Source organism: Rhinolophus hipposideros (genome assembly GCF_964194185.1).
Source record: "Rhinolophus hipposideros genome assembly, chromosome: 5".
Classification (NCBI taxonomy): Eukaryota; Metazoa; Chordata; class Mammalia; order Chiroptera; family Rhinolophidae; genus Rhinolophus; species Rhinolophus hipposideros.
The window spans coordinates 64,051,972-64,067,611 of record NC_138051.1 but is presented as its reverse complement, the minus strand read 5'-3'; the positions used below and the strand labels follow the sequence as shown (position 1 = coordinate 64,067,611).

Genomic DNA, 15,640 nt, shown 5'->3' with positions numbered 1-15,640 from the left:
AATTTCTCCAGGGTCAAAGTTCTGGCCACCACAACTGCCACCTTCCTAGATATAGAAGCTCACATAAGTGCCACTCGGTGTAACAGTGTCCCTGACAGCTGCCAGAGGATTCTCCTAGGTGGCAGGTGCGCTGCCGGTATTTTACGGTAACGAACGCAAGAGTTTCAAGTCCTCCTATTCTCTTGCCCTAAAAGCGTAAGAATTGGTTTTCTTACTGACAGCTTAACCCAGTCTCTCGCCCCCGCGAGGCCACCTGTTTGCTGATTTTTTTCACAGGGAGAAGGGACCAGAGCACTTCCGATGCAGTGTTCTCTTTACCTACGAGGAGACGGCTGACCAGGCGCCCAGACCGTGCCTCCCCACGCGAGGTTCCAGCTCCAGACACCTGTCACCGTTCGGATTCCGTTCATCCCGCAACAACCGAGGAGTCCGACCCGCTCCTCCCGGCTGGCGCGGGAAGAGCTCGCGCACCCTCCGGCTGCACCGCCTGTGACTCGCTGCCTTTTCCAACTGCGCCCCGCGGAGCGCAGCCACGAACCCCTCGGGCAGCACCGCCGCTCGCGGGAGCCCCGGGCGGGCTGGGGGCGGGGCTGGGGGCGGGGCGGGGGCGGGGCGGGGGCGGGGCGAGCGCCGTGACGCGCGTCGGACCCACCAATGAGAACGTCCCGCGGCGCCGGCCGAGCAGCTAGCCCATAAAAAAGAGCCCAGGGCTGTCCCTGTCAGTGTCACCGGCCGATCGCCTACCTTCCTTAGGTGACTCCGACCACAGCCCATTGCCCGCGGCAGCCGGCGAAGTTTCGTCGCAGCCTCTGAAGCGTCCCTGGGTTCCTCCCGAGCGGCGGCGGCGGGAAAATGGAGCAGGGCCCCGGGCGAGAGCCGGCGAGGCCGCGGGACCCCAGGTGCAGCAATGGGTGCATTGAGGCAGAGCCGCCGCGGCCGGGGCCGAGCCGACCCGCCGAGAAGCCGCCGCGGCCGGAGACCAAGAGAGCCCAGGCGATGGACGGCTGGAAGGGCGAGCGGCCCCGCAGCGAGGAGGATAACGAGCTGAACCTCCCCAACCTGGCGGCCGCCTACTCGTCCATCCTGCGCTCGCTGGGCGAGAACCCGCAGCGGCAGGGGCTGCTCAAGACGCCCTGGAGGGCGGCCACGGCCATGCAGTTCTTCACTAAGGGCTACCAGGAGACCATCTCAGGTCAGTGCGCCAGCCGGTCGCGTGGGCGCGGGTGCGGGTTGCTCCCGCGTGCGGGACGCCGGGGAGGTGGTTGCGGAAAGCGCGCGCGGACTCCGGGAACTTTCCGGAGTTGCCTCCCTCCTGGCAGAGGGAGCGGAGTGCCATCGCCTTCCGAACCCCGCCCTGGGCCGGGCCCCCTGCCAGCCGAGGCGAGAACCCTGCGTGGGACGCATGTCCGGCCACCTCGGGAGGCAGCGGCCTCTGCACCTGGGGACCCGCTGCGGCCGCCCTCTCGGGGTCCTCCCTGCTAGGTGCTTGCACTCAGCCCTTCCAGCCTCGGCGTGGCGAGACCAAGCCCGCGGTGACTGGGCTGCCCGGGGCAGGATGCGTGAAGCACGTGCTGGACCCACGATAAGGAGTATCTGGGCACCTGTGGAAGTGACAGCTTTCTAGGTCATGCCTTTTCTTGCGTTTCATTTGTGATCGGTCTGTGGTGAAGCCTTGGCTTCGTGTGCTGGGAGCGCTCGGGTGATCCTTCACCGCACACTCCGGACCTGCACCCTCTCTGACTTATCAGGGCACCCAGGTCTCAGAAAGTTGTAACTCACTTCTGTCCACATCAAATTCACTCTAGCTCAGGACTTTTCCAGAATTTGGTACCGTTCTGGGCACGGGGTCCCCCAGAATTTGAGGCGTGAGGTTTCTTGGGTGAGTGTGCTGCTTAAAGCCTTCGCTCTCTTCTCTCCCCGACTCGAAAACCCCAAAAGTAATCAAGTGCCTCCCTGGGAGTCAGGGCTGTTCGCTGGACTCTGGAACCTGGAGTCCAGTCCCTCCACCACCCACTTTCCTCCCCGCCCCCCGCACACGCCAAATAAGCTGGATTGGCCCAGTGCTATCACCCAGGGTCTGCCTTTCACCCAGGACTCAGGGAAAGCAGGGTGGGTGGGTGGAGAGGAGGAAAATGAGGACTTTGATGGCCTCCTAGCGGGGTGAGTGGTGTTGGTCTTCAGTTTAAAACAAACATAAGAAAACAAAACAAAACAAAAAAAAGCTTCTGGCTTCTGCAGCTGAGACCAACACCTTCTGTGCTTCGTGGTGACATTTATTTCTTTAATAAAGAAATATTAAAGTCGAGTATCTGGTGACTCCTGAATAGGTCCTGGGAAGAACAAAGTTATTTTTGCCTATTCTTCCACACCCAAACGGAAGGGTGGGAAATCAGTGTGAGAGGGGTGGGCCCCAAAAGGAAATGATACTATACCCTAAAGCCAAGAATTGTGCCCATGTTCATTTTTTTAATGCCTTGATGATAAAAGTTTAGAGCTTCAAAAGCAGAGTTTCAAAATGCAAAGACAGAAGAATAAACATTCATTTGGTAAAATATTCAGTAATTTGGTGATGTTCCATGAGGTAATGAAGAAATATCTTCATAGATGAGGCCTGCTTATTCTGCCTCTTGTGGACACTGAAAGTAGTCTCCTTGCTACACTGGTCAGGCTTTGGGAATCTTGCCCTAACAGAATTCACAGGAGAGACAGATTTCTGACCCCCAAGACAGGTCACAGAATTCCCGTAAGTGGCTCACAAGGTTTACCTAAGAAATGGTTAGCAGAAGTTTCTTATGAGCCATAGGACTAAGGACTCCAAAGAACACTTCATTCTACTTTAGAAAACTTCTCTAGTCAAATGTTACTTTATTATTTTAAAAGTCTGTGGACCTAGAGACACAAAGCAGATTAGAGGTTGCCAGGGCCTGGGGAGGAAGTTGGAATGGGTACTTGGTTTCCTTTTGGGGTAAAAATTTTTTGGGACTAGAGAGTGATGATTGTTGCACAACATTGTGAATGTACTAAATACCACTGAGTTGTATACTTTAAAATGGTTAAAACGATGAATTTTATGTATATTTATCACAATAAAAAAGTCCACGGATCATTTAATAATTATTAACAGCCATTAATTGAATACTTTTTATGCTCTTAAGTGCTTTGTGTGGATGATCTTGGTTAATGCTTCATTTTGAGGTAATACTGTTCTTTTATCCCGGTAACAAAGAACCGAGGCAGAGAGGTTGACAGCTTCCTGGTAGAGCTGTTTGAATCAAGCCACTTCCTTATGTTGCTACTTAGAAAGATGTACCAGGTGTGATCAACAAATACGGGGAATGTTTAAACAAAAAAAAATTATTACAGTAAAAGACACATGCCATTAATCCCCCTCAAAATTCTCCCTCTTGTTTCGAACACAATTATCCCATCGTTCTTGCCACATTCTGAAGCAGTTCTGGAAGTCTTCTTTCATCAGTGTCTTTAGTTGCTCTGTCATGGTTGCCTCAATGTCCTGAATCATTTTCACTTTGGGGAAGAGCCAGAAGTCTCACAGTACCAAATCTGGTGAATAAGGTTGATGAGGACATACCGTAATGTTTTTATTTGACAGAAATTGCCATACCAGAAGTGATGTGTGTCACAGAGCCTTTCCACTGTGATCACAAAATACAGTGCTGCTGTCGAGTGCCATCCGATGGGAAGGCAGGGATCTTCAATACAGGAAGTGGCGCTTGGAACTTTAGTAACAGTGTGTGACAAGTTTCACCTTGTGTGGTGCAGTCAGTCCGGTGAGCGGTGTGTTTTATAGTGTGCCGTAAATCATCCTCCATCATGATAAGGCTCCGTGTCACACATCACTATACTGAGGGGAATTAATGGCAATGTATCTTTTACTGTAATAAATTTTTTTAAATGTAAATAGTCACCGTGTAGTTTGATCATAGCTCGTGGCAGTGTATCTTATCTAAGTCTTTTCAGACTGTGCATTGTGACCTAATAGTTGGGTCACCAGCATAAAAAAAGGTGGAGTAGAATGGAGATCAGTCTATCACATACAGTAAGGGTAAATGTTTTGAGGAATGTCTGTGTAGGTTTTGTAGGTATGACTTTTTCTGGTGCGTGCTGGCCCCAGATGTAGAATGTGTTTCTTACTGTGGGTTGCGCTGAAAAGTTTGAAAGCCTCTATCTAGAGGATCACACTTAAGGAGTTACTATCAATTTCTTAGAGGTACATCGTTAAAGAGAAGACAGAAAGGAGAGGAGAGGATGTCAAGGATGGTGCTGAACTTAAAGGACTGAACCTGAGATGGTGGTGGTCCAGGCCTGGCACCAACCTGGGTGGGAGAGAGAAGGAAGGATACTTTAAATCTATAGAAAATATAGAACAGTAATAGAGAAAACGATCCTGCACAATCTCTAATTTTTATTTCTTTAGAAGACAGCATATGTCAATGACTAGATTATTTTGAACAGAAACAAACTTCTTTGAATCTATCACTATTCTGTGATTGTAAACAAGATACTTTACACCTTTGTATATCAGTTCTTGGTTAATAGTATTGACATAAGTGTTCTAAAATATTAAAAAAAAATTGGTATTTTACATTTTCCAAATTACTATTATTATTTTTTCAGTTCTTCCTGCATAGGTTGAAAACTAACTTCTGGTGTTCTGGGGAATTTGTCCGTTCCCCCTTCCCTGTAGCTTCTCTTCAAAAGTGCCTGGTGCATTTTTCTCTTACTTTCCACTGTGTGCTTTATCATGGATGTACACAACTTTCCTGGTTACTGTCCACCATTGGGCTGTAGTTTCAGGGCTGGGAGGGCGGGCTGGAAGAGACACTGTCACCTCTCCCCGGAACTGACTACCCTTTGAATCTAGCATCGCAGGCTGTCCCTTGCACCAGCTCGTCTGAATCCATTGCTACCCATTGCATTTTAACCAGCCTTTTACCTCCTAGTTTTAGTAGCCATTGGTGATTGCCTCGATCCAGGGTCTATTAGAAGCTGCAAACTAATGATGCTTGGTTCTTTAATTTCTTCTGAACTGGTTAACTGGAGTTCTTCTCTGAAGAAGGTATATAGGAACTCTAGGTTTTCTTTGTAATTGTTGGTTTAGTTTAAAAGTATTTAAAATAAAGCTTAAAATATGTAAGGTTGTTCATGTCCTTAATACATTTCTTTAAGTCTGCAGTTTAAATGTACCTAATTACGACTCAATCTAGAAGCCATGAAAAAATAATTATAACTTTCACTATATAAAAACTAAGAACTTTCACATCTCAGATATCAACATAAATGACGTCAAATGACAAGCGGAAGAAATACAAATACCTCATACTGTAGACAACAGGATGATCACACTAATATAAAAAGAGATGCTAGAAATTCATGTGAGAGAAAGGCCCAAAACACAGTTGAAAGACAGGTAAGACAGGTAAACTTGGCAAGGCAGGTAAACAGTTCACAGGAAAAAAAATACAAATGGCTCTGAGACACATGGAAAGATGCTTGCTTGACCTCACCCTCAAGAAATGCACACATACCACCCCAAGCTACATTTTTTCCTTGTTAGATTGACAAAAGTCCAGAAATTTGATACTGCATTATTTCATATGATGCAGAAATTTGATACTGTTATTGAAGTTATAGGGAAACAAATACTATTTTTTAGAGTGTAACTATCCTTATGGAGGATAATTTGGCAACATCGATCAAATACAAATGTGTGTTTCCTACTTGAAAATCCTGGCGCTGGGAATTTATCTTATATAGATAGTTGAATACATGAAATGATATACGTTCAAGGTTAGTTACTGCAGCCTTGAAAGGAAGCAACCTAAATTTCTAGTCCCTTAGCATGAATAATGACTCAAGAGTTGTACATATTTTGTAGGAAAAAGATAAGGAGGTAGGGACAAAAATGTTTATATTGGCATGAAGAACTGGAGGATACGTAAGTGGTTACATATTAATTAGGGATATGAACGGGGTAGATGGCAGACAAGAGTGGAAGCAAGACCTTCCACTGTATTTTCAGTTTTGTTTATTTTTGAAGTATATGCATGCATTTTCAAATAGATAAGTTAAACATATTGTGACAAAGTTGTCTTAAATCAAGGAGTAAAACAAACACAACTCTTCCTAATGGCTAGCCAGCAAGAAAAAAATCTGTCTACTGAAAACCTTTACCCTGAAATTAGAGAAAAATAGTAATATGTATATTTGCAAACTTGATCTTCATTGTGATCTTTATTGCATATAGAAAGAACCTGAGTTTGAAAGTGACCATGTCATTTATGTGTATAATTACCGGCATGTCTCTATACTTAATTGTCATCTTTCCCTTTTTGTCAAGGGTGGTAATACCTGTTTTACCTTGGCTCTTAAAAGAAATGAGAAGGTATGTAAAAAGCACCTGATCCTTACAATATTCTTTCCTTTGTGACGAGGAAGATTATGGGATTGGATTAATTGGAAAGTGCTTTAAGAATGTGGGACACTGTGGAGCCCTGAGCCACCATGTAAAAAATCCAGTTACTCTGAGGCTTCCATGCCATGTGAGGAAGCTCTGCCGCATGTGGGTATTCTGGCTGATGGCTCTAGCTGAGGTCCCAATAGCTAACTTGAATCAAGCACTAGACATGTGAGTAAAGACTCTTTTAGGTGATTCCAGCCTTCAACTGACTAGTCATCCCCATCGAGGCCCCAGACATTGTTTGTACCATGTCTAAATTCCTGACCTACAGAATCCAGGGACATAATAAAATAGTTGTACACCTCTAAATTCTGGACTGTTTTGTTATGCACTACAAGCAACTAGACAGATTTTGAGATAAGGGTAGTTAGAATTTGCATTTGTGCACAGGAAAAGAGAGTGACTTAAACAGGCCGAGAGATGGCATGATGGTTTAAGGCTAGAGATTTACATTTGTGAATTATCAGTATAAGGCTGACAGTTGAAGCTAGAAGAGTGCCTGAGCTCCTCCAACGCATAAGAGGAGGAGATGAGTGGCCTAAACTTTAGGAGATGTCTGCATTGAGATAGTGAGAAAAGTGAGAGAAGTAGCAGCAGAGATAGCTCAGAAGGGTGGTATCAGAGGCAGGACATCCAAGAGTGCAACTGTTGGCAGAAACGGCTTCAAAAGGAACAAAGCACAAAACGAAGAGGTCATGAGACATAGTATTGGCTTGAGCTAGAATGCCTGGCTTCACATCCTGTTAACAGCTGTGCCTCAATTGCTTCATCTGTAAAATGGGGCTATTAATAGTACTCACCCATCTTGTAGAGTTAGTCTGAGGATTAAATGAGTTCGTACACATAAAGTGCTAAGAGAAATGCCCAGCATATTTGAAGTGCTATAGACATTTTGTATGTGTTAGCAGTGGTACTGAGATTTGATTTGAAGGTGATGTTAGTAGTTTTAATAGTTTAATGTGGTCAGAAGTCAGACTGTAGGACGTTAGGGTTTTCTATAATTTCACAAATTATAGAAATCTAAATTTGACAAATTATAAAAAACTAAAAATTTTTGAGGTATTTTTTTCCTGACCATCAGGATCAAGTAAATTTCTCTGTGTGTATATCAAGGCAGCAACATACTAGGTGCTGGTGAGTGAAAGCCTTAGGTGTCAAAGGGAAGAGCCTGGTCCGAGGAGCGCGGGTGTTTCTGGCAGAGACTTGAAACCACGAGTGACTATGGAGAAGGTAGCTTTTGAGCTGAAGTCAGAAGGAAATTCTTTTCTTTCCTTTTCTTTTCTTTTCTTTTCTTTTCTTTTCTTTTCTTTTCTTTTCTTTTCTTTTCTTTTCTTTTCTTTTCTTTTCTTTTCTTTTCTTTTCTTTCTCTCTCTCTCTCTCTCTCTCTCTCTCTCTCTCTCTCTCTCTCTCTCTTTCTTTCTTATCAGAAATAGTCCATGTTAGTTTAGAGAAGATTATGGTCTAAGTGTTGTAGAATAAAAAAAATAACACTAATAGTCATAGTTGACTGTACCATAGAGTTAAAATTAAACGAAGCTTTCAAAGCAATTAGGTTTATTTTAAACTTTAAAGATCAGTATGGGAGGCATTAGGGCTGGCTCTTTCCTTTGATGTTTTCAAGTCCATCTGGCCATTCAGCCTTTCTAGGGAACTTGACTTGAACACACATTGCTAGTTGTTCTAGCCGTTATAATCTGGTCCTTTGTTTTTATCTGAGATTCTCCTTTTTCATTATTCCCTTGGTTACTCTTGCTCTAAATCTTGATACTCGTACTTCCAAGTTTCTTTGGACTGTCTTATCTTCTCTTGTTCTGACTCTTAGTCATTCCTTACCTGAAGTACAGTAACTTCGCAACCTGCTGCCTTGCCTCCTAGCTTGTCCTGCTCCAATGCATTAGTGCCAATGCGGTTTTACTAAAATCGAATAGGTCTCTTCCTTCTGAAAACTTGATTTTTATCTTGTCTTTCTTCACCATGGCTGTGAAATGTTGTGTTCGAGGATCTTGCCAGCATTTTTTTCTAATCTTCCATCCCCATCTCCTCATGAGAGGGGAAAGGAAGGAAGGAAGGAAGGAAGGAAGGAAGGAAGGAAGGAAGGAAGGAAGGAAGGAAAGAAGGAAGGAAAGAAAGAAAGAAATGTGAAATGTTGTGTTCAAGGATCTTGCCAGCATTTTTTTCTAATCTTCCATCCCCATCTCCTCATGAGGGGCAGTTTGGTATTTTAGTTTGGTGCATAGTATGTCTTGAAAAACCACTCTGTCTCATTCCCATACTGGAGCTGGAGACTGAGACAGAAGCCGTACATGAGGCTTGTTCTGCTCTCTTCCTCTAATTTTCCTTGACTCTCCTTTTTGGTTTTGGTTGCTAACCTTGAGGGATCCCCTGAACCCGCTTTATCAACAGCTATGGCCTATCTAGACTTCTGTGAACAAGCGACCAGGTTTAGGTGAGGAAGTTGGCCGTTGCTGAGTTTGGGGTTGAATATTGTTGAGGTTCAGTTGGTCCCAATGCTATTTCAGTGAAGCGCTTTGCCAACAGTACATGGTTCTTGCTGTGAGGCATGACATGTTTTATGTACATGTATTAGTTTTAATTTGTTCTAAGTAGGAATCCAGGCCCAGTTCAACAGAGGCCACAGCCAGACACCCCACACGAGGCATTTCTTCCTCACATAGCTTAAATACAGTGCTACCTATTTTGTAGTTTATGCACTTCAGTAAGATGTTCATGAGCGGTGATGAAGGTGTTAGAGTTCAACTGAGAGGCTGTGAACTCAGGGAGGAGTTTGCAGAACTTCAGATTAAGGGTGAGCTGCTGTAGCTCACAACTCTCTAACTGACCACCCCTTCAAAATACAAGTGTTTCTGTTTGAGTACAGGCAACCCTGGAGGTGTGGCACTCTGGTTACCTCTCAGAAACAATTTGCCTTTCAGCTCCAAGGAGTGGTTAGCTGACAGCCTCCAGCTGGTGGTGCCTTCAGGATGTGCCTCGAGGGAGGCCATGCTTATCCCTGCTGTTTTTTCCTTTCCTGATAATATCCATCTGTTTCTATTCCCCCCTCCACCACAATACACTGAGCATTTTGAGGGTGGAGTCCTTTACAAGTGCAGCAGTTTAGAAGAGGCTGACACAAGTCTTTCAGCTTCATACTTAGTGTGCTAGAAATTTTGTTCAGTGATAAAATCCTAGGTCCATTTGGTGTTTCTTAAACGATTTTAGTGTGTCAACAAGGACTCATTCTGGTATAATGGGAAGAACTGGTATGGACCAGTCACAGCATCCCCACTAACTGGTAAGACCCTAGACAAGTCACTTCAAGACGTTTATGGCTCTGGCCTACAGTGGGAGGGAGTGGAACTACGAGTCAGAGTCTCACACTGAGGTCTCTGCACTATGGGCATGTCAGGATTGTCTCATCGTCCATGCTGTTGACTTTTAGCAGCTGACCAGTGAGGTCCTAGCAAGGAAAGAACTCAGACTTCTTTCCTTGACAGAGGCACTGCTTTCCTTTGAAACATTCAAGCCGGCTAAGATAGTTTCCATGGTAACAGGTCTCTTGTTTTCCTTATGACGCAGATTTTTGAAAAGGTTCTTCATCTGTGTGTCCTTTAGGGTCTGTGGTCTTCTAACCTATAGCCCCTTAGATGAGACAAAGGTTTTATTTAAAGACTTTACCCTCAGGAGTATTGTAGACGTAGACTAGGATAAGCAGTTGCTAGTCATCCTAGCACTTGAGGTTTTGATAAGGCTTCACACCATCTGGAAGAGGAGTTGTTGGATTAGTTGGTAGAACAGTAATATCAAGAAAACTAACATTGTTTAGGATCATGACATTTTATTTCACTTTTACTTTTTATTTAAAATTTCAAATACAAAAATTGACAAAATTATATAATGGACAGCTATATATTTACTACATAGATTCAAAATTAACATTTTTCCATTTTGGCATGGTTTATTCTTTTACTGAGAGCAAATCAGAGATGTGTATTTAGAGGTGAAATGTCACCCTAGAAAGATTTTTCTTCTTAGATACTTATGGTATGCTTAGTAAAATGATTAATTCTTTTATATTTAATACCTAATCTATATTCAAACTTCCCCAGTTGTCCCAAATATCTTTTCCTCATGATTTGTTCAAACCAGGACCCACTCAAGATCCATGCATTTGCATTTGATTGCTAGGTTTTAATCTAGACGAGTTTCTGCTACCTTTTGCCCCCACCATCCCCTGCACCTCATATGACACTGATTTAGCAGAGATTGTCGGTTGTCCTTTAAGATAATTCACCTTTGGGAGTCGTCTGATTTTCTTCTTGTTTCCATTTAACTTGTTTCTCTATCCCTCATATTCCTGGAAATTGGAAGTTAGATCTAAAGACTTGATTAAATTCAGGGGAAACATTTGTAGCAGAAATGCTGTTTTCTTCATGCAATATCACAACCAGAAGATACAGAATGTTTGGTCTTGAAAATTTAAAGACTCTAGTTGGTTTGAAAAGTGATTCTTTACTGGTCTCCTAGGATGAACTTCTATAGAAAAGTTTCTTTTTTTAAAGGCCTTTTTAAATTTATTATTAGTTTGAAGGTTTAATGGAATTCTTTTTCCCCCTGAAACTGTTTCAGTTTGATTTCCAAAAGTAAAGGTCAAAGTAGCATTAAATTACTGATGTTTCCCTTGTATAAACCAAGGGAATAGTTGATAAAATAGTATTTTGCGAACAATGTCTACCAGCCTCTGGGCTCCGGCAGCCTCAGGCCACTCTTTCTATCTTCTCTCCTGGGTAGCAGTTAGCTTGACCATCTCCTCAATTAACCCCCATGTTTATAACTAATTTTACTTTTCTTTTAAAAAATCAGACTTGCTTTCTTTGTTTCCTTTGCTGTCATTTGCTTTAGATCGGTCTTGTCCCCTCATGGTTGACTGTGACCTGCAGCCACTCCTGATTTGGGTTTCTTCCCTCTGGCCTCTCCAAGCCCTTTAGGCCATTCTTCTGGTAGGTCATGTTCAGACCTCTGGTGGCTGGTGATCAGGGTTCTCACCTGGAAGTCAAAGGACGGGTCAAAATCCAGCTCTCACACTCAGCAGGCACTTCATGTTTCCAAATAGACCATCACTTTCCTCATCTGTAAAATGGGGATGAAAACTGTTTTGACTAATGCAGAGGGCAGGGCTTGAGGTCACGAACTAAAGGTAACATTTAATTTGAACAGTGCTCTAAAATAGAAGAGAAAGTGTTTTCTGCCCAATACATAGACCCACTCAGGCAGTCCACTTGCCCTTTTGTTGTTTCCCACTTCAGTATTTCATCTCATAATAGTATCCTCTTCCTTATCCGCTTTAGAAAACCCTCTCCTCCTTTCCTCCTATCCATCCTTAAGGCCTGAGTCAAATCTTTGTCTTCAGTATAGCCGTATTGTTTCTCTCAGCCCATACTTTTTTTATGTAAACGATTGCTTTTGTAGTTTAGTTTCTAGTCATTCTCCAAATATTTTTTAAGCATAGGCCTCTCGTTTCCTCAGATGTTAAGTTTCTTGAGGTCACAGTTTGACATATTTGTGTCCAGCTCAGAAACTAGTACAGGACCGCGCATGCAAACTTGATCAAGTTACCCTTGAAACTGATTTCTAGTGAGCCGGCCATAGAACCCAACTGGTTCCTTAAGTGGCTGATATTTTTCTAGGATATGGAGACAAGTTTCTTATGCAGGGTCCTCCTTCCTTTTCTTTTTCCAGGACCAGGTGGGTCCTTTCTGCTACCTGCTCTAGATAAAGTTGGCTCCAGTTTCTTTCCCTTGTCTCCCCCTCTTGTCACCTACCCCACCAGTCTCTGTTCTAAGCCTCCCTTTTCAGCTGGTGTGCAGACCTCACAGTGTTCCACCGCAATTGTCACCTGACTTGGTGACTGCAGTGAGGGTTTATGGTGAGGAATTATATTGCCCAATGTCTGGCCTTCCTAAACAGCAAATTAGGACCAGCAGTCCATTGTCAATCCTCCTCCTCTCCCACCCCTGGAGAGAACCTATGCGCCCAGCCTGACTGATCATCAGCATCACTTGGGTTTTTTAAAGCCATAGTCCTCAGTTCACCCCGACACCTAATGAACCAGACTTGCTCAGGGTGACTTGGGAAGCTGTATTTGCCAAAGTGCCCTGGGATTGGCTATATCTGGGAGTCACTATTCGGAAAGATGGTCCCTTCTGTCTTATCATTTGTCACTAATGATGGTGGCTTGCAAACCCTGTTGGCACTGATTCATTGGATAGGATTACAGATGGTTCCATAACATCTGTCTATATGAAATTTCATGGCATAAGTGAAGGTAGGACGATAAGGGCTGAGCCCATTAAAGGCTTTTGAAGCAAATGGATAGTTTATCAGATTGGTGTGTTCTTTCTTTAGAACAGACCTTGTTACCACCATCTGTTTTGTAAATTCCGTTTTCAGTTTAACAGCTGGATTGTGAAAGCTATACAAAATTATCCAACTAAAAAACTAAATTTGGCAAGTGTGCATCTTTTTTCTTTCTTTTTCTTTTTTTTTTTGATGACTCCTTGAACACATTCTGTTTCCTTCCTTAGATAGCCTTCTAAAATTCTAATTTTGGTTTACCACAAATTTTCAGAGTAGTAAACTGAGACCAGCATGAGAGTTCTTTGGCTTGGATAACTTTGAGTGTTAATAATGTGTGTGATGGGCAGCCTTTGGTTTTATCCATCAATACATTTGAATAGTTTAAAACAGGTGCTTCCCCCTCCTTCAGTGTGGAAAACCACTAGACACTATGCACATCTCAAACACTGACGGGGGGCTGGGTGGGGAGCTCTGTCCTAATTCATCATTGAGTCCAGCATCCCCAGAGCTGTGCAAGCCAGGAACCTGGGAGCCTGTTAAATTCCTTCTCTAAAACCATCCTCTTACCTTGAGGACCCTGTAGCCCAGGTCATAGTCTTCACAAAGCTTGAATGAGAACTCAGGTCTCGCGACTCTCTTAATTCATCCTTTCTATTTTACCATTCTACTTTTTGAACCATTGGGCATCTGGTTCCCTAAGAGCCAGTTAATTAATTGTGTCTGGGTAGAGAGACTGTGTTTCCATTTTTTCATTTCAGTATTGCAGTATCTTATAAATAAACGACAATGAACGTTACTGCTGTAATCAAGAAAAATGTCTTACTTAATAAATATAACTTCATATACAAAATTGTCCCTCACCAATAGACATCATGTTTATGGGAGGATGGGAATAGCTCCCCAGTACCATATTTGCTGAATGAAGCATGCATATCGTTGCTAACATACAAGTTTTCGGTGTGTCACGTGTTGATCTGGTACACTTACATGTCGCAAAATGCTTACCACCATAGCATTAGCTAACACTTCTATCACCTCACATAATTACCATTTATTTTCTGTGATGAAAACACTTAAGATCTACTCTCTTAGCAACTTTCAAGTATGTAATACAGTATTGTTAACTATAATAAAAAAAGCTGTGCATGAAATCCCTGGAATTTATGCATCTTCTGTCCGGAAGTTTGTATTCTTTGACCAACATCTCCCCATCTCCCCCAGCCCCCCAGCCCCTTGTAACTAACCACTCTGCTCTGTTTGTACAAGTTTGGTTTTTTTAGATTCCACATATGTGATACCATATAGTACTTGTCTTTGTCTGGCTCATTTCACTTCGCGTAATGCCCTCAAGGTTCATCCATGTTGTGTTAGCTGTATTTTAATTGTTTAAAAGCAACATGGGAAATTACCTGCTAAGGATGACAGGAGTGAAAATTTCCAAAATAACCAAACTTTTACCTTCTTTACGATGCATTGGATCTTTCCTGCTCACACGCTTGCAGTTGAGGAAATAAGTTCACGGATTATATCAAAGCTGTGCGGCAGCTCTGCCTACTCCAGCAGATGGTGTGAACGGTTGTCTAAACGCGTCTGGAGTTTCTGCCATTATGTCAGTCTGTGGAATGTTTGGGTTCGTGCTTATTTTGGCGAGGTTTTACAAATGTTAGCTCTGTCTTGTGCAGAAAGCTGTGAGTCTTGGAAGTGCTAACGAGGTGAACCCTCATGATGGAAATGAAAGCAGAGATAATGATTTTCTTCTCTCTTTTAATTTAACACTGTTGTTGCTCCTAACTCGTAGGACACATTTTTCAAATAGAAAGCAGAAAGCAAAAAATTTGAACACTACCCTCAGGGCAGAAGGCTTTGTCTAATTGCAGATTGTGATTTAGGGAGGTTTCTGAAGGAGTCAGCAGGGTTGCTTGAAGCAGGCTTTGTCTTTCCTGTGTCACCTTCCTCCGAAGCCCCAGGTCTTCTCTGCAAAGATAACTCCAGTTTCTTGCTTTTTTTATTCCAGGAAGAAAACAGAACACTAGCATGTGTATGAAAACCTCAGATTAAAAAAAACACACACAAAACGTTTTCATTAATGAAATGTCTCTAATATGCAAGAAAAAGTATAAAGAACTAGTTTAATCAACATTCATCATTTCAATAAATCTTAGTATTTGGCTTTAAAAAATACAAATAAAGCTTCATAGTTATCTCTTTCTGATCCTGTTACCTTCCATCTACTCAGTTAACCACTATTTTGAATTTGATCTGTAACCCTCATGCCTTTTGCAATATTTTCATTTTATTTGTATGTCCACAAACAACACGTAAGTCCATTTCTACTTCATTTAAATGGATCATACTTCATGTATCTGTTACTGCGTCTGATACTTGCTCTTTTAATTGGACATTGTTTCAGAGAATTATAAATGAAGCTCAGGTTCACTCTCTTTCACTGCGTGGTCGTATTTTATTATTTGACTCTACCCAAACTGTGTAATAATTTTTTCTGATACACATTTAAATTCTTAATATTGGCTGTTACCAATACTGCTGCAGTAAGAATTGTTATGTTCCTGTTTCCACGAGTTTCTTTGGCGTCCCTTCTTTAAATCTATTTTAAGGAAGTAAATCACAGGATACAGACTGACATATTAATTGGATAAAATGGAAGACCTATATTTAACTCTGGCTCTGTGCATGGCATACAGGACACTGTGTGGAAACTCCCAAGCCTTAAGCTACAACGCTTACGTCCAAGGTTGGGAGAAATTAGCACACGTAACAGTAACACCAGGAGGTGGAATGAATAAGTGC

General features: G+C 42.8%; 1 protein-coding gene across 1 annotated transcript in view; it reads left to right on the top strand.

Moving 5' to 3' along the window:
* Nucleotides 1-721: 721 nt before the first annotated feature.
* Nucleotides 722-15,640, top strand: part of GCH1 (GTP cyclohydrolase 1) — a 38,514-nt gene continuing 23,595 nt past the window's right edge. The window contains exon 1 of the mRNA XM_081048333.1: nucleotides 722-1,192. Within this exon, the coding sequence (XP_080904459.1) occupies nucleotides 853-1,192 (340 nt within the window). The 5' untranslated portion in view covers nucleotides 722-852. The remainder of the gene's footprint in view (nucleotides 1,193-15,640) is intronic.